At 24.6% G+C, this 21,062-nt stretch overlaps 10 protein-coding genes across 10 annotated transcripts in view, besides 31 other annotated features; 4 read left to right on the forward strand and 6 right to left on the reverse strand.

The window, feature by feature from the left end:
* Positions 1-51: 51 nt before the first annotated feature.
* Positions 52-112: a sequence feature (AT_rich).
* Positions 113-611: 499 nt separating this feature from the next.
* Positions 612-670: a sequence feature (AT_rich).
* Positions 671-893: 223 nt separating this feature from the next.
* Positions 894-933: a microsatellite.
* A 60-nt stretch (positions 934-993) lies between these two features.
* Positions 994-1,119: a microsatellite.
* Positions 1,120-1,121: 2 nt separating this feature from the next.
* Positions 1,122-1,180: a microsatellite.
* A 3-nt stretch (positions 1,181-1,183) lies between these two features.
* Positions 1,184-2,040: a repeat region.
* Positions 2,041-2,046: 6 nt separating this feature from the next.
* Positions 2,047-2,724: a repeat region.
* Positions 2,712-2,882: a repeat region.
* A 3-nt stretch (positions 2,883-2,885) lies between these two features.
* Positions 2,886-3,294: a repeat region.
* Positions 3,295-3,300: 6 nt separating this feature from the next.
* Positions 3,301-3,336: a sequence feature (AT_rich).
* A 3-nt stretch (positions 3,337-3,339) lies between these two features.
* EDI_028540 (uncharacterized protein) lies at positions 3,340-5,385 on the reverse strand (the record flags this gene model as incomplete). Its single annotated transcript, XM_001740868.1, has 1 exon — positions 3,340-5,385. One exon carries the CDS (start codon positions 5,383-5,385, stop codon positions 3,340-3,342), a length of 2,046 nt encoding a protein of 681 aa, XP_001740920.1.
* Positions 5,084-5,105: a sequence feature (AT_rich).
* Positions 5,386-5,461: 76 nt separating the features above from the next.
* Positions 5,462-5,521: a sequence feature (AT_rich).
* Positions 5,522-6,037: 516 nt separating this feature from the next.
* Positions 6,038-6,067: a sequence feature (AT_rich).
* A 115-nt stretch (positions 6,068-6,182) lies between these two features.
* Positions 6,183-6,251: a sequence feature (AT_rich).
* Positions 6,252-6,332: 81 nt separating this feature from the next.
* Positions 6,333-6,383: a sequence feature (AT_rich).
* Positions 6,384-6,478: 95 nt separating this feature from the next.
* EDI_028550 (uncharacterized protein) lies at positions 6,479-7,324 on the reverse strand (the record flags this gene model as incomplete). Its single annotated transcript, XM_001740869.1, has 2 exons — positions 6,479-7,009; positions 7,067-7,324. The coding sequence occupies 2 exons, from the start codon at positions 7,322-7,324 to the stop codon at positions 6,479-6,481; spliced, it is 789 nt and encodes a 262-aa protein (XP_001740921.1).
* Positions 6,692-6,731: a sequence feature (AT_rich).
* Positions 6,905-6,945: a sequence feature (AT_rich).
* Positions 7,325-7,383: 59 nt separating the features above from the next.
* Positions 7,384-7,491: a sequence feature (AT_rich).
* A 29-nt stretch (positions 7,492-7,520) lies between these two features.
* Positions 7,521-7,563: a sequence feature (AT_rich).
* Positions 7,564-7,568: 5 nt separating this feature from the next.
* EDI_028560 (uncharacterized protein) lies at positions 7,569-9,565 on the reverse strand (the record flags this gene model as incomplete). Its single annotated transcript, XM_001740870.1, has 3 exons — positions 7,569-7,669; positions 7,721-8,576; positions 8,621-9,565. 3 exons carry the CDS (start codon positions 9,563-9,565, stop codon positions 7,569-7,571), a joined length of 1,902 nt encoding a protein of 633 aa, XP_001740922.1.
* Positions 8,586-8,611: a sequence feature (AT_rich).
* Positions 9,299-9,329: a sequence feature (AT_rich).
* Positions 9,566-9,954: 389 nt separating the features above from the next.
* Positions 9,955-10,055: a sequence feature (AT_rich).
* A 97-nt stretch (positions 10,056-10,152) lies between these two features.
* Positions 10,153-10,181: a sequence feature (AT_rich).
* Positions 10,182-10,407: 226 nt separating this feature from the next.
* Positions 10,408-10,486: a sequence feature (AT_rich).
* A 344-nt stretch (positions 10,487-10,830) lies between these two features.
* EDI_028570 (elongation factor 1-alpha, putative) lies at positions 10,831-12,471 on the forward strand (the record flags this gene model as incomplete). The annotated part of the gene is made up of 1 exon (XM_001740871.1): positions 10,831-12,471. The coding sequence occupies one exon, from the start codon at positions 10,831-10,833 to the stop codon at positions 12,469-12,471; it is 1,641 nt and encodes a 546-aa protein (XP_001740923.1).
* A 29-nt stretch (positions 12,472-12,500) lies between these two features.
* Positions 12,501-12,541: a sequence feature (AT_rich).
* Positions 12,542-12,590: 49 nt separating this feature from the next.
* Positions 12,591-13,004, reverse strand: EDI_028580 (uncharacterized protein; the record flags this gene model as incomplete). Its single annotated transcript, XM_001740872.1, has 1 exon — positions 12,591-13,004. The coding sequence occupies one exon, from the start codon at positions 13,002-13,004 to the stop codon at positions 12,591-12,593; it is 414 nt and encodes a 137-aa protein (XP_001740924.1).
* A 7-nt stretch (positions 13,005-13,011) lies between these two features.
* Positions 13,012-13,149: a sequence feature (AT_rich).
* Position 13,150: 1 nt separating this feature from the next.
* EDI_028590 (monoglyceride lipase, putative) lies at positions 13,151-14,008 on the reverse strand (the record flags this gene model as incomplete). The annotated part of the gene is made up of 1 exon (XM_001740873.1): positions 13,151-14,008. One exon carries the CDS (start codon positions 14,006-14,008, stop codon positions 13,151-13,153), a length of 858 nt encoding a protein of 285 aa, XP_001740925.1.
* Positions 14,009-14,245: 237 nt separating this feature from the next.
* Positions 14,246-14,283: a sequence feature (AT_rich).
* A 44-nt stretch (positions 14,284-14,327) lies between these two features.
* Positions 14,328-15,569, forward strand: EDI_028600 (uncharacterized protein; the record flags this gene model as incomplete). Its single annotated transcript, XM_001740874.1, has 1 exon — positions 14,328-15,569. One exon carries the CDS (start codon positions 14,328-14,330, stop codon positions 15,567-15,569), a length of 1,242 nt encoding a protein of 413 aa, XP_001740926.1.
* Positions 15,301-15,350: a sequence feature (AT_rich).
* A 129-nt stretch (positions 15,570-15,698) lies between the features above and the next one.
* Positions 15,699-15,750: a sequence feature (AT_rich).
* EDI_028610 (uncharacterized protein) lies at positions 15,729-19,634 on the reverse strand (the record flags this gene model as incomplete). The annotated part of the gene is made up of 1 exon (XM_001740875.1): positions 15,729-19,634. The coding sequence occupies one exon, from the start codon at positions 19,632-19,634 to the stop codon at positions 15,729-15,731; it is 3,906 nt and encodes a 1,301-aa protein (XP_001740927.1).
* Positions 18,366-18,412: a sequence feature (AT_rich).
* A 144-nt stretch (positions 19,635-19,778) lies between the features above and the next one.
* On the forward strand, positions 19,779-20,345 carry EDI_028620 (uncharacterized protein; the record flags this gene model as incomplete). The annotated part of the gene is made up of 1 exon (XM_001740876.1): positions 19,779-20,345. The coding sequence occupies one exon, from the start codon at positions 19,779-19,781 to the stop codon at positions 20,343-20,345; it is 567 nt and encodes a 188-aa protein (XP_001740928.1).
* Positions 20,346-20,471: 126 nt separating this feature from the next.
* The window catches only part of EDI_028630 (dual specificity protein phosphatase, putative), a gene marked incomplete at both ends in the record, with an annotated part of 1,601 nt that continues 1,010 nt past the window's right edge, over positions 20,472-21,062 (forward strand). The window contains one exon of the mRNA XM_001740877.1: positions 20,472-21,048. Within this exon, the coding sequence (XP_001740929.1) occupies positions 20,472-21,048 (577 nt within the window). The remainder of the gene's footprint in view (positions 21,049-21,062) is intronic.
* Positions 20,702-20,738: a sequence feature (AT_rich).

Raw genomic sequence — 21,062 nt, forward strand, 5'->3', positions numbered from 1 at the left:
AAATATAGAACGATTTCATTTTAATCCAATTCCATTAAATGAATATTCAAGAAAATTATTTCATAATATTGAAATATTTCATATTTATAATAAATATAATGAAATATTTAATGATGGAAGAATATTTAAAAAATAATATGGAATAAAGTACGATATTAGTTATTCAATATATTTAAAAGAGAATGAAGAATGAAGAATGAAATATATGTAAAAATATAGAATATACACACAATATGATAGAAATCCATATGTGAATACAATACCATCAGAAGTTAAATCACTTGGAGATTATTGTTTTGAACATTGTTATGAATTATTATCAATTAATATACCATCATCAATCAGTGGAATAGGAAGTTATTGTTTTTCAGAATGTTCATCATTAACTTCGATTTATATACCTACAACAATGACTAAATTAGAAAGTGGTTGTTTTAAAAATTGTACACATTATCATCAATTAATATACCATATCTATTAGTAAATTAGAAGATTGTTGTTTTTTTAATGTTCATCATTAACATCGATGAATATAGACAATCTACAATTTATTATTAAAGAAAGAATATTTGTGAATGAACCAGTGTTAGTTAGTACTGAAATACAAAAGCATTTAAAAATAATAAATAGAAAAAATATTGAAAAGAAAGATATTAATGAATTTATTTTTCCATCATCATACTGAAATAGGTTAATGGTGTTTTTATAGATGCATATCATTAAAATCAATTAATATACAATCATCTATTACATCATTTGGATGGAGATGTTTTTATAAATGTGAGTGTAAAAAAGAATTAATGAAAAATGAAAGAACCAACAGATTGTTTTAAATAGTGATGAATGAAATAAAAATACAATAAATGATACAATATAAATTGAAGTAGAAACAAATTATAATTGATTATCATTTATATTATTATTATTATTATTCTTTTCTTATTTATTCTTTTTGATATTACTCTTTTCTCTCTTATTGTTGATATATCATTCTTTATATTTGTTTTATAATTCTCTTTTTATTCTTTATTTCTTTTTATTTTATTTTTATATTCTTATTTTTATCTTTCTTTTTTATTATTTCTTTTTCTTTATATCTTTATTTTATATCTTTATTTTCCTTTGTTTATTATTTCTTATATATTTTATCTATTTATCTTCTTATTTCTTTGTTTCATTTTGTTCTTTTTATCAATTCAGAATATACATTATATTTTGTTGTAATGCTTATTGAGTAATGTAATAGAATCTTGTAATGAAAATCAAACAAGAAACAAGTATTCAAGTTCAAAGAAAAGAATGAATGAAATAACAATAAAATACATAATAATTATGATAAAAGAAATAACAAGAGAAAAGTGAATAGAAAAAGAAGAATACAAATAAAAACAAATAAGAAACAATGTAAATATAATGATAATAAACATTATACAAATAAGAAATCTAAATTATTAACAAAAAAAGAAATTAAAATGAAAATTAAAAGAATAACAAGAAAATGGGAGAAATGAGAATATTCAGAAATACTTAAAAAGTATGAAGGTAAAGAAAAGAGATGGTACAATATTGTCCAAGAATTATATTCAATAAGAATAAAATAATAAAGAAAAACAAAGAAGAAAACAAATAGAAAATAAAATAATTGAAGAAGATATTAAAACAAATGAAAAATGAATCAAAAACAAAGAAATGAAATAAAAGTACAATAATAAGAAATTAAAAATAACATAAATAAAAAACACAAGATAAAGAAGAAGAATATAACAAATAAGAAATTAACATTCTTCAAAATAAAATCAAAGAAATAGAAGAAACTATTAAAGAACTTCAAACAAAAAAGAAAGAATAAGAACAAATTATCTCCAATGAAATAATTCAAAAAACATGAAGTACAATTAGAAAAGAGTTTGAAGAAGAAATCGAAAAGATTCAAACACAAATAAACAATATTCAAACTATATATAATGAAATAAGAAAATTCTAAATTAAAATAATAAAATATTTCATTACAATGAAAAATAAATGAAATATAAAATAGAAATAACACTGAATATCAAAAAAGTGTAATTGAAAACTATGAGATTACAGAAAAAACAAAAGAAGAATTAAACAATACACAAATAGGAAATGAAGAACAAAAACAAATAATATCAAATCATCATCAATTTATTATTTATTTTTTTATTTCAGAAATTAAGAAGAAGAAAACAATGATATTAAAGATAAATACATAACAAGTATTGAGAACATCATCACCATGGACAATACAAATGAATAAAACTACCATTATGAAAAATACAATATTAGAAATAAAAGAACAAAACATTGAATATCAAAAAACAAGAAATAATAATCAGTCAAGAAGAGAAGAAAACACAACAAATCAAACAAATAGAATTTTAATTGATGTGTTGTATTGTTTTGCAATTAATTTGTTAAATAAGAAATTAAATAAGAAATTAAGAAATGAACAAATAGAAAACATAATAAAAATGATAAATTTCAATGTAGTAATGATAAAGAATACATTAATAATATTAAAAAGTCACATAGAATAAAATAAACAACTAAAATATATATTAAAATGAAAATAAACTCAATCATAGAAAATAGAGTGTAATTCAATAATAAAAAACATTATCATAAAAAATAACACTACTGATATTGATGATGAATATCTTATCATTATCATCATTCAATTAAAATAAATGAAATAAATCAAATCATAATTTGGAATGAAATATATAGAAATTATGATAATATCATTATATTGGATGATTTAATTTTAATCATAATGAAAATAAATAACTAGAAACATGAATTAATATAATATAATATAATATATTCATATTAATTGAAAAAAATATCATCATCAATAAATTAAGTATTTATGTATTAGATAAAAAAGAATAAAACTAGTCTGTTATTTATTATGATTATTGTGGCAGACTACAATATTAATAGAGCCTATTTGAAGAAAAGAAATATTCACAAAGAATTAAAAAAAAAAAAAAAAAAAATAGAATATAGAAGAGAAATTAAGAAATATTAAAATAATTGTACTAATAATCTCTATAAATTAATTAGTAAATACAGAAAGCATTAAATTAAAAAAATTAAAATTGATAACATAAAAGAAATCAAAAACACTGTAGCTAAAACATGAAGGGTGATATGGAACATGCCTCTATCACAACAACATACACAACTGAATTAATTGACAGTATTATTAAATTAATCTATCTCCCTTAGAACAAAGAAACCAATTCTATTAATACTCACTTTATTGCTTTTATTAAGAAATAAAAATAAATTTTTTCTTTTCAATTTTTAATTCAATTACCATTTTTTATAATTGAAAAGTGGAACGAGGTTTTGATATTGTAATACGGTCATAATGTATACACCAGCATGTTCATATACATCAGGCATTGATGCCATAACAGGGTCTCCACTTATTCCATCAACAGCTTCACCACAAGGAATAAAATCTGGTCCAGTGTGATCAATCATCCATTGGATTCTATTAGCTGTTAAAGATTTGTGTCCATCAATCTCATCAGCTAACATCTCAGCCCAACTCATAAACATAGTGGTTACACCCCATGGTGGACTAGCTTCACCAACTTCTTTACCAGCTGGATTAAATTTAGACTTAAAGAAATAAGGGTCATTATAATAACGTGAGATACCATATGATAATTTAGTCAAATCACTTCTAATCTTATTTAAGTGTTTTTTAATTCGTTCTTGATTAACCACAATATCACTGAACAACATAGTTGCAGTAGATGCATCAATTACTACTTTTTGTTCTTTGCTATCAGACCAAATGGCTTGTACATAATATTGACCTTCTTCATTCCAGAAGTATTGATCAAATGATTTACTAATTTCTTCTGCTCTATTTATTAAGTCATCTGCTCTATTAAGATCTTTATAAATATCTTTTTCGATCATAGCAGCACATAACAATCCATGGTGTCCTTGAATTTGAGTAAATGCATAATATTGTGTAGGTAATGAATTTCCAGTCCAACCATCACTGCTTTCTTCCCAAATAGAATAATCAGGTTTGATTAAATTATGATAATCTCTTTGCATTAAGAAATCTTCAAGAGTTCTAATTCTTGTTTTAACTGAATCACTTAGTAAAAGATCAGTTTTTTTAGTTTGAGTATAGTAATAATAATAAGCTGTTAAAGCAACTCCAACTGAATCATATTGTGGCTCAACAAAATCACATATTTTACCAGTATACCAATCATAGTTGGTTGGGAAAAATCCTCCATCTCTTAATTCAGAAGTAGATAACCATTTAAGGAATTTTTCTGCACCTTCAGTTTCTCCAAGAGCCATCATAATAATTGAAGCAAAAACTGCATCTCTAGACCAAACTTTATAATAATATAATGGATGATATGATGCAACAAGAGTTCCAAGAGTTGGGTTTTGAGAATAAAGAAGAGTAAATACACTAGAATACCACATTTTTCTTTCAGCTTCATTTTTAAAAGATGGTAATTTGTAGTGAGAGAACTTCTCATCAGAATATGACTTTAATTCTTGATAGTATGATTCCCATGAGTTATTAATAATTTCTTTTGATATTTCCTCTGCTTCAGAAATACTATTAGCAAGTGCTCTATATGCAAGAATTGAAACTGTACTACCTGCATTAATAATAACCTCTTTTTGAAGAGCTCCAATCATTGATGGAGATGTTTTTGAAGAGACACCATCAAGTCTTCCGTTAGTATTGAAATAATCTACTGGAGTATATCCTGTAGAATCACCAAAAGAAATTGTGTCTGTGTCTACAAGTCCAAAAACAACTACAGTATTTTGATAATTAGTATAATCATTTTTATAGTCAAAGTATAATGCTTTAGTTGATGCAATTGATCCTCCAATAACATTATTTTCAACACTTGAAGAATTAACATAATCAAATAAGTTAAAATTTAATGGAGAATTACCAGTATTAGTTATGTCATATTTTTCAAGAACTATATGTTTATTTGGAACTACCATATATCTTTTAGTTATAGATGCATCAATTTGAAGAGAATTTAAAGCATAGTATTTAATATTAAATAAATATTCTCCTGGATATTCAATACTATTTGATCCAACAAATTGGAATGGGTTTGAAAACTTCTTTCCATTAACTTGAAATGCAAACCCATCACCTTGAATAAGGTTTTGGGTATAACCATTCCCATTCCATCGTAGTTGACAAAGACCAGCTGGTCTACTTCCTTTAAAATTAGCACTATCAACATTTGCACACCATGTTGTAATCATATCTTTAAAATTAGTTAACCCATATGATGGATTAGGTCTCCATGCAAAAGCAAGGGTAATAAGAAGAAGAACAAGCATTTGAAATTATGAGTTGATTTTTATGTTTAAGTAAACAAAAAAAAATTATTCCAATTATTTTCTTTAATAAGGAATCAAATAAAATTAAAATATGATTCTTATTATTAAATGTATTCAATTAACATATTTTTATAAAGAAATTTCTACAAGATTCTAATATTTTCTATCTCTAAAAATGTATTGAATTTTCTTGAAAATTTAATACTTTTATTGTTAATTCTTGTAATGAATCTTGTTTTTAGAATTGATATTCATATGATGACATACATACATTAAAGTTATCGCTCTTTTTTGTTATAAACAAATTATAATTTTAGTCTATTGTTCTATGATATTATTTGAAATATCAGTATTAGTAAGATAAGTATTATTTAATTTAAAAGTATCTTCTTCAAGCAAAATTATTGTTAATCATAACTAATTGATATCAATGAAATTAGGAATAAAAGTACAATTATTTCAAAGAAAAATTCATTTAAATTATTAACATTATATAGCGTTGTGTTATTATTTGAACTAGTAAATTTGTAGAGTATATTAGAATATTATTTTTTAGTAATGATTGGATGATTATTAATTCTTACTTATTTCTTAAATACAAATCTCTAACTAGATAATTAAAGAAAATATATAAGAAGAGTAAAAATATCACAATAATTAAAATAAATTTTTCAAATAAATAGTGTAGAAATTAATTTTCTAAGGTACAACTAAATTACAAATCATTGAGCCACTAATTACTCTTTAATGTTTTAATGGTTATAAATGAAATAAATTGTAGAAATTACAAGTAATAGAAATTAATTTTTTAAAAAGTAAATATCATTTAAAAAAGTATTATCAAAAAAGACAATTAATTAAATAAACGTAACACTAGTTATTATGAAAAAGTAAAGTTAAGAAGAATATGTTTAATTGTATTCAAGAAAGATAAAAGAAAAAAGTAGTAATAATAAATTAGAGTATTTAAAAAGAAATTAATTTATAATAATTTAAATCATTAACACATAATAAATTTGAATGCTTTATGTGAAAGAAAATAATAATTAAAAAAGAAAAATAACACAAAATGCATTTAAATTTGTTTTCAGAACTAATCAGTCTTTGGTTTAGCAAATACAGCTGGACCAATACTTTGAACAGCTAACATAAAATGCATCATAAACCAGAGAAGAATTAAAAGAATGAATACAACAAAAAGAATAGAAAGAGTAGCAGTATTATACCAAGTAGCTGAAGTAATAGTATCTTTTTCAACTAAATGAAGAGAACCATAGAAAGCAACATTAGTGTATTCAGAATTTTGATTAAAATAATTTTTAATAATTTGATCATTTAATTTTAAACGATCAAATGAACCAACGTTTCTAAATGCAATAACTACAAGAGCAGATTTATTAATAGAAGTAAAATCGTCTTGATTAAGTATTTTAACTGTGGCATAATTTTGTGCAAAATTAAATAATGAAGTATCAGTTAAAGTAGCTGAATCAGTATAAAGATAAACATTTCTATTATGAATTTTATTATTTGTAATATTTAATTCTAAATTATTTAAAACATCAACAAAAGAAATTGTAGTAGTTTCAGCTTCAAATGAAGAAAGAGAGTTTAAAGTATAGTTCTAATTTAAATAAGAGATAATGTACTTATAAAAATAAAAGAATAAAATAAAACAAACTCTAAGTGTAGTATAACCATTATATTTAGTAAACTCTTCAAAATCAAATGTATTAATATTATAGTCTATAAAGAATACAACTTGATCAACATCACTCTCAATAACTTTTTCAATATCTAAATTTAATGTTTTTAAATCTAATGTTTTGTTTGCTCCAGTATGAGAAAATGTAAAACTGTTAGAAAATCCAATAACAGGAGCTACTTGTGGCTCTTTAGCAACTACAAAAACGATGAAGAGGGTAATAAATAAAGTCATCTAAATTATTTAAATAAAAGTTCTTTTTTGTTTTTTCAATTTTTGGTTGGTTTTTGTGCTTTTAAATTATTTTTTTAAATTTTAAATGTTTTATAGTAAGTTTAATTGAATTAAAATTACTTTTTTCTTATAAAATTAATAAATAAATAATATAATTATTTTTAATTCTTTCAATTGGCATTATTTAAAGTACTTCTTTTTAATTTACTAAAAGAATTAAAAAAGAAATAAAATAAAAAGAAAGTTAAACCATTCTAACAAATTTTGGTACTAACGAAAATTTGAAGAAGTTGGATGAATATTGTTGTAATGAAGTCATACGTAATCTAGCAGGTTTATTGAACACTAAATTGTTATTTTATTATTTATCAGTAACATCAAGATAATACAACAAACAAAGAAGTTCTACAATATCTTGAATAAATACTTCATTTAATGAAAAATAATTTGTTTGGTCAAGGTCATCTACATCTATAATATCTAACTTTTCAAAAGAAGAATTTAAATGCAAAGAACGTTTTACTTTTAATATAAATTCTAATAAATGAATTGCAGCAAGAGAAGAAGTTAAAGAATATATTGTTGTTCTTTTACAAAGAGTAAATAATGAAATCCAATCTTTCTTATAACGAGAATAATTTATTGTTGGGATATCTATTGGATTAATAACAATTAAATTGTCAATATGAATAGAATCATTTATTAATGTACTCCATAATGAATATGATTTAAAAAGAAATAATAACGTATCAGATGTTGCAATTATACTAATGTGTTGAGTTTGAGTAGAAAGAATTGATTGAAGTAAATTAGAAAATGCAATATGAAGATATGGATCATCATAATCAGGAGTTTCATTATTTTGGGAGAGATGACAAATTATTGGAAAAACAGTTTCTGGGAATTTAGCTAATGCCAAGAATTGTGCAAATTCTTTTTGACGTTGTTCTTTATGAATTGAACCAGTAAGATATATAATAGCAAGTTTTGATTCTTCTTCAAGACCACTTATTTTAATTGCTTTCATTTTTGAATCACTTCTTTTACTTATTCTTAAAGTTACTTCATTTAATTCTTTTGACGAAGAAGAAACGTTAATCATATTCGTATTTTCATTTAATTGTACATTTAATGAATCTATTGTTGAAGTTTCTTTAACACTATGAATATCTTCAATAATATCTCTACAACAAGTACAGTCTCCTATACATTGACATTTTTTACTGTAAATTTGAGTTACTTTTGGTAAATTCTAAAGATGAATATTATTTAAATAATAATTATTAAGAAACAAACATAAAGAATTGTTCCAGAATAACAACACTCAACAGATATTAATGAATAATGAAATGAAATAATTCCTTGATAGAATTTAGAATTAAATGCCATTAAAGTTACTGAATGAATTAATGATCGTTGTCCTATAATTATTGATTCAAATGGACCTACAAGCATTTTATTTCTCCATTCTCCTGTTAATGATTCACCTAACATCTGATTATCAACCCAAACAATAGTTCCTTCCAATGAACTGTTATTTAATTTACCTTCAAGTGTATATTTTTTCTTTTTTCTAGTGAGAAAGTTAGTAGTTTCAAGAATATATCTTCTAAATCCTTTTGATGATTCTTCTACTGAAACAATTGTTGGTCTTAGAAAAATGAATAATGGAATATGTTTTAATATAGTAGAAAAGAATGTTGAAAATAATAATGTAATTAATACGATAATAACTAATATTAATATTGAAAGAATAGTTAATGAAAATGAATTATATGCTTCTAATAAAAAGAATAATATTGTAAACCAATATAATTCAAACATTAAAACTACAATAAAAGGTCTTAAGATATGTAAAGAAAGAGTAATAGAAATGGTCATTACTATCATTATTAATATTTCATTTAACTGTTGAATTAGAAATACACCAAAAGAATTTGTTGTTTCATCTATTGATGATTGTTGATCATTTTCTATTATATTAGTAAAATATTTAATAATTAAACCAAACAAATATCCTCCCAATGAGAGAATAAATAAAAATGATATTTTTCTACTTGTTGTTGAAAAAGTATCTGTACCTAAAAATTTTCTTTCATACCTTCTTTGTGTCATAGTTTTGAATATCTCTTTAACTGATTCTATTTCGTTTTGAGTAATACTTTCTATGTCAATGATATCAACAGAAGATTCATCATCATCTAATGTTGTAGAAGATGATAATTTTAAATTAGAATTCATTATGTTTTTTTTAAAGATCTTCAATTGATTTAATTTCTTCTTTTTAAATCAGTGTCATTATTATTTTTTTTTTGTTATTTTCTATAAGTAACATAAAAATGGTTTGAGTTGTTTTATTTCTTATATCAGATATCAGTTTTATAAAATTATATTTTTCTTATTGAAGATAAATCAAACAGTTCTTTATAAACTCTTTATAATATTATTTTCTATTAAATACGTACTGATCATTTTTATTCATTATGTCTTGACGTATTATAGTATATCCACACTACAATTATTCTAACTGAAAAGAAATTAATAAATATGTTTTTCTTTCCTTATCTATTAAAATAATTCTCATAATAAATTCAAATTCAATTGTGAAACGCATTTCATAGTTGAAATTGAAAATTTATTTTATTTCCTAATTATTCAAAAAACAAATTTTTAATAATACTAAAAGTTAGTTTAATTTTTATTATAAAAATTGTTATTCATAAATTTAAAACCGTTATCCTTTGGAAGTTATAATTTTAATTATCTTATTAGTTCATAAAGACACCCACACTCTAATCATTTAACTAGTACAAGAATGGTGTTTCAAGAAAAAATAATTTATTTAAAAATTAATATTCAAGACATTTTATGTATCTGACAAAAAGGAAGTTTAATATTATAATTAGATAACTCAGTCACTGTTAATTGCTCTATTTGATTTATCTTGAAATACAAGATGAATACCTAGAGAAACAAAACCAAGATAAAGTTCTTTTAAAGTTTTATTGATTCTGTACTTATTTACTAATAATTCAGTGAATATAGTAATGGTATATCCCTATTGTTTATATAGTATTTGATGCTTTTTATTATTTTTGCAAATAAATAAAATTTAATGACTCAATGTTATTTTATTATTTATATTCTTTCTATTAAAATTTACTTTCTTTAACTAAACAGTTATGATGTTTTAAACAATTTACATTAATATTTTTAATAGATGATTCTTTTGTTTAACAATTTTATGAAACATAATAACAAATTAAGAAGTATGAGTTTTTTAAATAATTCTTTTACTACTCAACTAATGATAAAAGCAAATAGTGTTCTTTTATGCCAGACTGTACCGTAGAATTAAGGAAGAATAACAATTCATATCAATTCCAATTTATTTCCTTTCAAATATTAATCCTCATATTCAAAAATAGAATTTACAAAAATGGGAAATTTCAAAAAAAAAGAGAAAAAACTAAAAAGAAAACCAATCCTCTTTTAAAATCAAGACTATGGCATATTATGATGAATCAGAAGAATTATCTCAAAGAGAAATCGAAGAATTAATAGAAGACGTCTTTGGGTTTCTACCTGAAGAAATTGCAGATACATTGACTGAAGAACAAGTTGAAGTTGCACTAGAAAAGAATGATTATGATGTTAAACGTACCATTGCCTCATTTAAAAAGAAAGCAACAAAAACAAAGGTTATAGACAAACAACCACCAAAAATGAAAACACCAGTCCCAATCACTAAATCTCCTCTTCCAAAAAATAAATCAAGTACTCATAAGACTCCAAGTCCACTTCCATCTCCCTCTCCACGTTCAATGCCAACAGTCCAACATTCTCAAAAAAGACATTTAGAAATCATCAACAAAGTAAAAGAAATGCACAAAACAAATCAAACACCATTAACTGTTATTTTCTGTGGTCATGTAGACTCAGGTAAATCAACAACAGTTGGTCATATTTTACAAGAACTTGGAGGTGTTACTCATTCACAAATCGAAAAAAACAAAAGAGAATGTGGAGAAAAAGGAAAGAAATCATTTGAATATGCATGGGTTATGGATACTGATGATGAAGAAAGAAATAGAGGAATTACTATATCTGTTGGAGCTGTTGAATTCCAATATAATCATAAAAATATCAGAATATTAGATGCACCTGGACATACAGATTTTCTTATGAAAACTATCGATGCAATGAATGAAGCTGATGTGGCTGTTGTTGTTGTAGATGTTGATAAACACAATTTAAAATGTACATATGAAGGAGCATTTTTAGATATTGTCTCAACCTTGGCATATTCAACTGTATCAAAAATTATTGTTGCTATTAACAAAATGGATTCAGTAAAATGGAGTGAATCAAAATATAAAAGTGTTGTTAGTGTTGCTGAAGAAGTATTAAAACAATATAGTCTTGACAATATAAATATACGATATATTCCTATTAGTGGACTTTCAGGTGAGAATTTAATAAAACCAACAAATTCATGTAAGTGGTGTCAAGAAAGTTTACTTTCAGTAATTTCTGAAGAGGGTGTACAATTTCATGACATTGAAAAACCACTAAGATTTATTTGTAATGATTCTTATAAACAAGGTAATGGAAGCACTATAACTGGAATCATTTCTTCTGGTGTTATTGGAGAGAAAGATGATATTATTATTTATCCAACTCAAACTCATGGAGTAATAAAAAAAATTAAAAAAGGAAATCAAATTATTGATTGTGCTGGTGCAGGAGATATTGTTGAAATACAAGTTGATGGAACTAACATTAACATAATGAAAGGATATGTTATTGGATCACCAGCTGAACCACCAACTTGTTATAGAAAGTTTCATGCAACTGTTGATTTGAATTGTAGAGATTTGACTATTAGAAGAGGAACTTTAATGTCATTTTATTGTTCAACTGGTTCTTCACCCTGTGTTTTTGCACGAATTTTCTTCTCAGGAATACAAGATGTTAAAGTTAAACCAAAAAAATTAAAAGATGTAATTCAAGCTAATGTAGAGATCATTCTTCAAAAACCATTATGTGTTGATACTCGTGTGAATAATGATTCATTTAGTCATTTCTTCTTAAGGTGTAATAAAATAACTATTGGTAAAGGAGTTATTACAGAATTACGAGGTTAAAATATAATAAATGAGTTTTGAAGTATTACTATTTTATTTAAATTATTTAGATAAAAAAAATAATATTTATGTCCTTAAATTAAAATGCAAAGAAGTGTGTACTTTAAATTAACTTAATTTTATTCAATGTATAATTGTTGACCTTGTGCCCATTTTTTTAAAAGTGTTATTCTCTTTGGTAAATTAAACTTCTTTTCAAAAATTTTCACTGCTTTTTTTGGGACTTTATTCATAAAATTAATGAATCGTTGAGCTAATACTTTTTTTACCTTTAATGTTTGTTTTAATTGTTTTCTATAAAATGCAAGTTCATGTTTAATTTGGAATTGTTCATATTTAGTTAAATGCATTTGATGTAAATTTCTATCATATTCTATATCCCCTCTAATAACTGCTTCTGTTGTTTCAATATCACGAATATCAGCTTCGAGATTTGATAAAATATTTAATACATTGTCTGTTCCCATGTTTTCAAATTTTCGTGATTGTGATAAAACACTTACAACTAATAAAAGAATGAAAAGACTTTTCATATCAATGAAATAAAATATATTTTTTTTTGTTGTTGATTTTTAAGTTATTTTTATTTTTTATGTTTTATTGGATCTTAAAAAATCATTTTAATAAATTAATTAATATTTTACTAAAAAATTTCATAAAACAAAATATACAAAAAATGTTATTGAGATTGAATAACAGAATCCAACCATTTGTTAATATCAATCAACATTTCTTGTTGATTATCTTCTTCTAAAAGAACATGATTAGCTCCAGGATATTCAACATATTTTGAAAGTGGATTTTGAAGATGTTTTGCTTTATTTCTTGCACCTTCTACTTTAATTAATCTATCACCAGAACCATGCATTAAATAAAATGGGACTGTCAAATCACGATCTTTTTCAATAGCACCATACCGTGCCATTTCTAACCCTGTTTTACCAGATGCTTTAGCTGTTAAAGTATATGGATCATTATCATATTCTCGTGCAATTTCTTTATTTGTAAAAATTTCATCAGCTGGATTAGTTGGGATCATTAAAGATGGGAAGAAAAATAGGATTATTACAAATAAATAATATAAGTAGTAAACCAAATTGTTATTAATAACATAGGCAGGTGCTGATGCAACATATGCAGTAATGTCATTTCTTCTACTTGCTAAAATTGATGTAAGTAAACCACCCATAGAATGTCCCATAAAAAATAGAGGGAGTGAAAATCCTCTTTTTGTTATATCATTTTTAACAAATTCAATATATTCATTAAGAGTATTAATATAAGTTTCCATTGAATTAATAAATGTTTTTGGTTTATTAGGAATACCAGATGATCTTCCATGACCTGGAAGATCGAGCATAAAAACATTAAACCCAGAATTAACAAAAAATTCTCCAACTTTTGTATATCTACCAGAATATTCTCCATATCCATGAAGAACAATAATTGTTGCTTTTGCTTCTTTAAGTCTCCATTCCCTAGAATAAATACTAAATCCATTTAATTGATGAAACGTTTCTTTATATTCTAATGTCATTATAAATTCAAAGTTGAAACAAGATCTTACAATTTTTATATTATTTTAGAATTAATGAGAAGAATAAAAGAAGTTTTTGAATTGTTTTGTTTTAATCATAACATCAAAAATAATTATTTTGTTATTCAAAACAACATTAAATAAAATAAAAGAGGTATAAATCAACTGTATAAAAGGATAAAAGAAATAAAAAAGAAGAAAAAGAAGGCATAGAACCACAAAGAATATAGAAGATTCTAATAATTTTAAAAAAAAGATTAAATAATTTTTTTTTAGTGCACTTATTTTAAAAACTCGTTTAATCAGTTAATTCAAGAGAATGAGTGAGAAAGTCTCACAAAAAATTGAAGCAAAAGATAAGTCTGCAGCAGCTGATCTTATAAAGATGAGTGAAGAAGTTCGTCAAGACTTCTCATTAAGTGATACTGAAGATGTTGTTCAATGTTATAAAGTAATAAACAAAAGTAATAACAATAGTATTAAAGGAAAATTATTTATTACACAAAATTACTTTTGTTTTAGATCTCAATATGGAAAGAAGTTATATGTTAAAATACAAATTTCTAGTATTAAAGAAATGACAAATGAAATTAAAATTTATGATAATGAAGGAAGAATGTATTATTTTGTTCCACAGTCACAAGAAGAAGAATGTTTCAATTTAATGTATTACATGTATAAATTCCCTTTTTCTGTTCTAGATTTAAACATTTATAAACAACATACTGTTGATAATCATGAAAATAATAGTCAAAGAAAATTTGATATAGAAACAGCACAAGAAGCATTAGTAACTGCAGAAGAAATGAAAAAAATTAAAGAAGAAAATTATAAATTACTTGAACAACAACAAAGAAAAATTGCAATGATTGATCAATTATTAGATAAAACTGATACTTATTTAGGAGAAATTGATGATAGTATTAAAGCAACAAAATCACTTGTTTATGAATTAAGATTAAGATATACTAAATCAAAACAAGTACCACCTCCAAGAGTAGAAATTCCTGTACTTGTTGAAGCAATTAAAGAAACACCACCAGTTCCAGTTGAAATTCAAATTTTATGGAAATTAGAAAATGATGATTTAGTACCAGCAATAATGAAAATGTTTGATGATCATATTGATATTGTTGAAACTACAGCAAATAAAAAGAAAACATTAGCACGTTCAATTTTAATTCAAGATATTATTGGATTATTTATGAGAGCAAGACCATTACATTTAAATATTGCTTTAAATCAAAGTGGAAAAGAAAAAGGAAGAATTAGACTCTGTTCAACATGTCTTCAATTTATAGTAAATGAAATATATATTAGATATTTAAAAATATTTAATAAACAACTAAGTGTTACATTTGAACCAAATTCACAAGTATTTGATTATGGTGATATTATGATTACAAAAACATTTATGAATTGCTCAGGTATTAAAGGACAAATTAAATTTACTGAAGAAGAAGATATGGCATTAAGAGTATTAACTGGAAAAGATCGTGAAGATTATTTAGCAATGAAGAAGACAAATCAAAAAACAGTGAAATTCTTGACTCTGTGCTAATAATTAAATATTAAAACTACAAAGATGGCTGATGATTCTATGAACGCTGTAACAGATGTTACTGATAGAATGAATGCACAAAGACAAATGATTATGGAACGTAAAAAACAATGTGATGAAATCACAAAGAAATAATTCATTTATAATTTTTTTTTTTAATTATTTCCAAATTTTAATTATTCCATCTCGTGAAGCACTACACAAATAATATGATTGAGCTGAAGGTAACATTGAAAGAGCAGTAATTGCATCTAAGTGATGATCGTTATCACTTATTCCAATTCCTCTTTTCTCTCTCTCAACTGGGAAACATTTAATACAAGTAATATTATTTTCATTTAATACTTCAAATGTTGGTGGTTTTTTAAAATCACCAACAGCATATGACAAATTATTTTGATTATCTTCAACATCCCAAAATCTTAAAATATGATCACTTCCACCTGAAATAATAAATCTGTCAAATGCTATTAATGATGTATTTATGAAATAGGGTAAATAAATATGATTATTATTTTGTGCAATACATTTTTGAAGATTTTGTAATAAATTATCTAGTTGTTGTACTCCATAATCATCTGGTCCCATACTAAATGATGGTTTAAATCTACTTCTTTCAACTTTTTCAATTATACTACTTAATTCAGGTATTTCTGTTCCGAAATCTTCAAAATGAAGTAATGACTTCAAATTTTGATTCTTAATATCCCAACAAAAAACATCACCATCTCTTGTATTAGTTGCTATATTTTCTTCTTTAATAAATACAATTTCTGTAATTGCTGAATGAGTTGGTACTCTCCATCCAATATTTGCAATTGTATGTCTTAAATCCCAACAAACAAGATAACCTCTATTAGTACCTATAATACAATATTCTCCACTTGGTGCAACAGCCATTGCAGAAACATATCCTAAACGTGCATCATTTTCTTTTCTTATTCCTACTGTTTTATCTCTAATATCCCATACTGCTAATGTACCATTTTCACAAACAATAGTAACTGCTTTAGCGTCTGCATTCTTTTGAATAGATATAATTTTTGATCCAAGGGATGTACTTTTTATTAAATTCATTGACATCACAGTTGATTTTTTTCCTTGTACACAAACTCTATGTAATTCAATAGTACCATCTCTATATCCAATTACAATACCATTACTTCTTGCAATAGTTCCAATAGAACTTACACCACTTGGACCTTTATAAGTAACTTTAGATCTCATAACTTCAAGAGACTCTACTCCAAGAATATCCCATACCTTAACAATACCAGTAGAATCTCCTGTTACAAAGAAAATTCCATTTGAACCAACACTAATTGATGTAATTGGTGCACGATGTTCTGTGAGATGAGCAACACAAATTCCTTGAATTATTTCATGTTTTGGTGATGGAATTTCAGAATCAATAAATCCAAGATCAGGAATACTACGTAGACGTGGTGGAGCTGAACCTTTAACAACTGTAAGATAACGAGAACTATCACGTGGACATGGAGTATTTGGGTTTTGCATTGGAATATAAGTATGGTTTGGATCATCTGGATTTACTCCCCATAATGGTAATTGTTGATGAACTTTTAATTCATCTGTTAAACGACTAATTGAAGTTTGTTGTTGTAAACTCAATCGAGGTACATGTTCTTTTACTGCTATCAAATAAGGAATTAATTTACTTAAACATTTATCAGGATTAGTTACTCCTGTATTTTCTAATTTAGTTACTATATCTTCAACATGCATTGTTGATGAAAAATCATTTCGGTCAAATGACCTTAATGCATTTCTTGGAATTGAACTTAAAAGTGATGCATTAATATGAGATGCTGTAATATTAAACAATTTAATTCTTAACATACCATTAACATGAGGTAATAAGAAACAATGACGTTGAGCATCACTCAATTTTGAAGCAATAACCTCAAGTAATAATGCTGTACTTTGACGTAATGTAATATTAGGATGAACTAATAAAGGACAAATAGAAGGAATAATACTATAAATGTAACTTCTTGAAATAATATCAAGTGAAACACAACTAGTAATTGAAAGGAGAGTTTGATAAACCAGATATTCATGAGTACTGTAAAGATATTGTTGTAATAATGGATAGAAATGTAACTCAAAAACTTTAGTTCCATATACTTTACCAACTAATGGAATTTGTTCTAAGAAATAAACAATTAATATTGGATCTGATTGTTGGAATTGAGTAATATATTGGAGTAATTCATTATAACTTTTCTGATACCCACAGAATAAAGTTAAAGCGGAATATGACTTAATTAAATTTCTTGTTATATGGAAATTCTTTTTTAAAAGCATTTGTTTATATGATTCTAAAAAGAATTTACATAAAGTTTCATGTTCAGAAGCTTTCATTGAGCCATCTTCTTCTTTTAATGATAATTTTTTTGATAATTCTAAAAGTTGTGAAAAATATGAAGCGTAAGTAATTGTGAATGACATATTTTGTTGATTAACAATAGTTTGTTCAATAGCTGGACAAATATAATTTGGGAATAATAAATGTGCTGATGAAGGAAGTGTTTTCACATATTTTAAAGCTAAAACTAATGATTTTAAACAATGAGATTTAATTGGATTACTTGAAGTACCAATAATTAAATCTACTAATCCAGGTGTAATGATCATATAAAGTGCTTCATCATCAGAGTAATGAATTAAAATATCAACAATTGAAAGTATTTTTTCTAAAACATTTTCACGAGTTCTTCTAATACTAAATAATATATAAAGAAGAATACTTGTACTTATAAATGGTTCTTCTTGTTTATTAAAATATTTTTTAGTTTCTTTAATTTCATTTATAATATTTTCTTTTTCATCAGAAACTGTTATTTGTTCTGTTAATTTTTTCATTGAATTTAAAGCATCTGATCTTGCTTTTAAATCACTCCATTGTCCACTTAATAATACTTCAAGATGTTTATGTAATTCTTCTGTTTGATTAGTTAATTTATCTAATTCAACAGCAAGTTGAGAAGAATGAGATAAAGTAGCTTCATCAGGAATACTTTGAATTTCTTTTTCAATTATTTCTTTTGGAATATTTGGTTTTTCTATCTTTAATTGTTCACGAATAAAAGAAATAATATCAGGAAGAACAAATTCTGCTGAGTTTTGTTGTGAAAGATATGATAATTGAAGTAGTGAAGAAAAATATGATGGGACGTTCTTTTCACAAATTTCAAAACATTGTTGAGCTGTAGGACGTTTTTCAGGAGTAGCGTCAACCATTAAAAGAATTAATTCACGAATAAAATCAACTTGAATACCAGAAAGAATATTGGTTATTGAAAATTTACCATTTTTATAATCAAGAATATTACTAACATCAAACAATGAATTTTCAAGGAATAAATAAGCTAATACACATCCTAATGAAAATATATCAGCAGATGGAGTAGTTTCAGTAAACATTTTATCAACTTTAAGATTTGGTTGAAAACGTTCAGGTGCAATACATGTAGAACGATTAAAAAAGAAATTTAAATCATAAGGATTATCATCAGGAATATAAAATGGTTTATAAGGAGCAAAATCAGAAAGATATGGAGTATTTGAAGATGTAAGTAAAATGTTTTCAGGTTTAATATCACCATGAACAATATTTAAGGAATGTAATGAATTAACTGCATTTATAAGTTGATAAGCAATAAATAATTTTTCTTGTAATGTAAAGAATGGTGCTGTACGAACACGATCAGCTAAGTTATATGGAAGATATTGACGTTGATAAATAATAATACTTCCATTTTTACCAGCTTTTTTTGTTACAAAACCAAGTAATCCAGTGACATTTACGATTGATTTATTAACAGTATGTAATCGTTGAAGAAGTTCATTTATTTTATCTCCGTCTGATGGTTGAACTGAATACAATTTTGTAACTAATACTCTTCGGGAACGAGTATCTCTTGCACGAACTGAATGAGTAAGTAAATCATTTCCGATATTTTCTACTTCATCAAGACCACAAGTGTCCGTAAGGTCTAAAGAGTTAAGTACATCAGAAGATGTTGATAGTGTGTTTCCCATAAAGTTTTAAGATGACTTTTTATAGTTTTATTTTTCTATTTTATAGTTTTATTCAAAGTTCTATCATAATAAACAGTTCTTTTTTAAAGAAAACTAAAAAAAGAAGAAAAAAGAAACTGAAAATGACCAGTAAAAATTTTAAGAATGGCAACAGTACAAAGAGAAAAACAAACACCTCAATACCAACGACAATTAATGCAACAAACATATGAAGATTCAAAAATGAAAGGAACACTACCACAAAGCATTGAAGAATATGGACTTTCAGGAGTAGAAATATTATTAAGTGATAGTAATGAGCAAACAATTGATTCATTATTAATGAAAGGTATTGATTTAAATTCACTTGGAATTGATCTTTCTACTCCTAAACATATATGTGGATCATTTAATACACCATTTCCATCACTAAAGAATAGTATTCCAAATTATTATCATATTGAATCTAAAGAAATTAATGACCCTGGAGAAAGAATTGGTGTATTTAAAAATGAACTTATTTTGTTTTATATGTTTTATGTAATGGTTGGAGAAGAAAGTCAATTAAAAGCAGCAAAACAATTAATGGAAAAGAAATGGCGGTTTTCAAATAAATATAATAAATGGGTAATTCAAACTCCAAATGGGTGGATGGAATTTGATAGTACAAAATGGACGATTGTTCCAGCATTATCATTTAATCCATCACAAGCAGATTTTATGACTCTTTAGAAATGTAATTTTTTCATTGAACTTTTTTTAATCATTAGCTTTTTCTTTATTTTTGTTTTTTTGTTTTTGTAATTTTTAAATGAAAATCTTTTTCAGTTAAAAACGTTTTTCATTCGTTTTTATTCTATGACCATTAACCTTAATGATTTTCTTCATGACGGATTTCTTGATATTTCTCTTCTTCATATTTCTCAATTTCCATTAACTTCACAATACTGTATTGAAAATGAAGTTACTGGACTAAATGCTTCTTCAAATAATTTTATATCAATTAGAGATCTCAGAGAATATGTCATGTTAAAAGAAATTGATTTATCATTTAATAAATTAAATGCCATCCCTTTTGTTCCACCATCATTAAAAAAATTAAATATTAGAAATAATGAATTATATCAATGTAATTCTTTTAGTACACTTACTCAACTTAATATTTCTCATAATAATATTGCTGCTATTCCTCCAATGAATCATTTAATGAATTTAGATTGTTCGTTTAATAGAATATTTTCATTTCCTCCTATTTTGTCATTAACTTCTCTAAATATTATTTCAAATCAATTAGTTTCATTAGATCTTTCTCATGATTCATTAATACAATTAAAATGTTCAATGAATAAACTAACTAGTGTTATATTAGAAATAAAATGTTTAACTTTTTTAGATATTTCAATAAATCCATTAAAACATTTAGATATAACAAAATGTATCTCATTAAAT

This window comes from Entamoeba dispar, genomic scaffold, assembly GCF_000209125.1.
Source record: "Entamoeba dispar SAW760 scf_1105229463291 genomic scaffold, whole genome shotgun sequence".
NCBI classification, from domain to species: Eukaryota; Evosea; order Mastigamoebida; family Endamoebidae; genus Entamoeba; species Entamoeba dispar.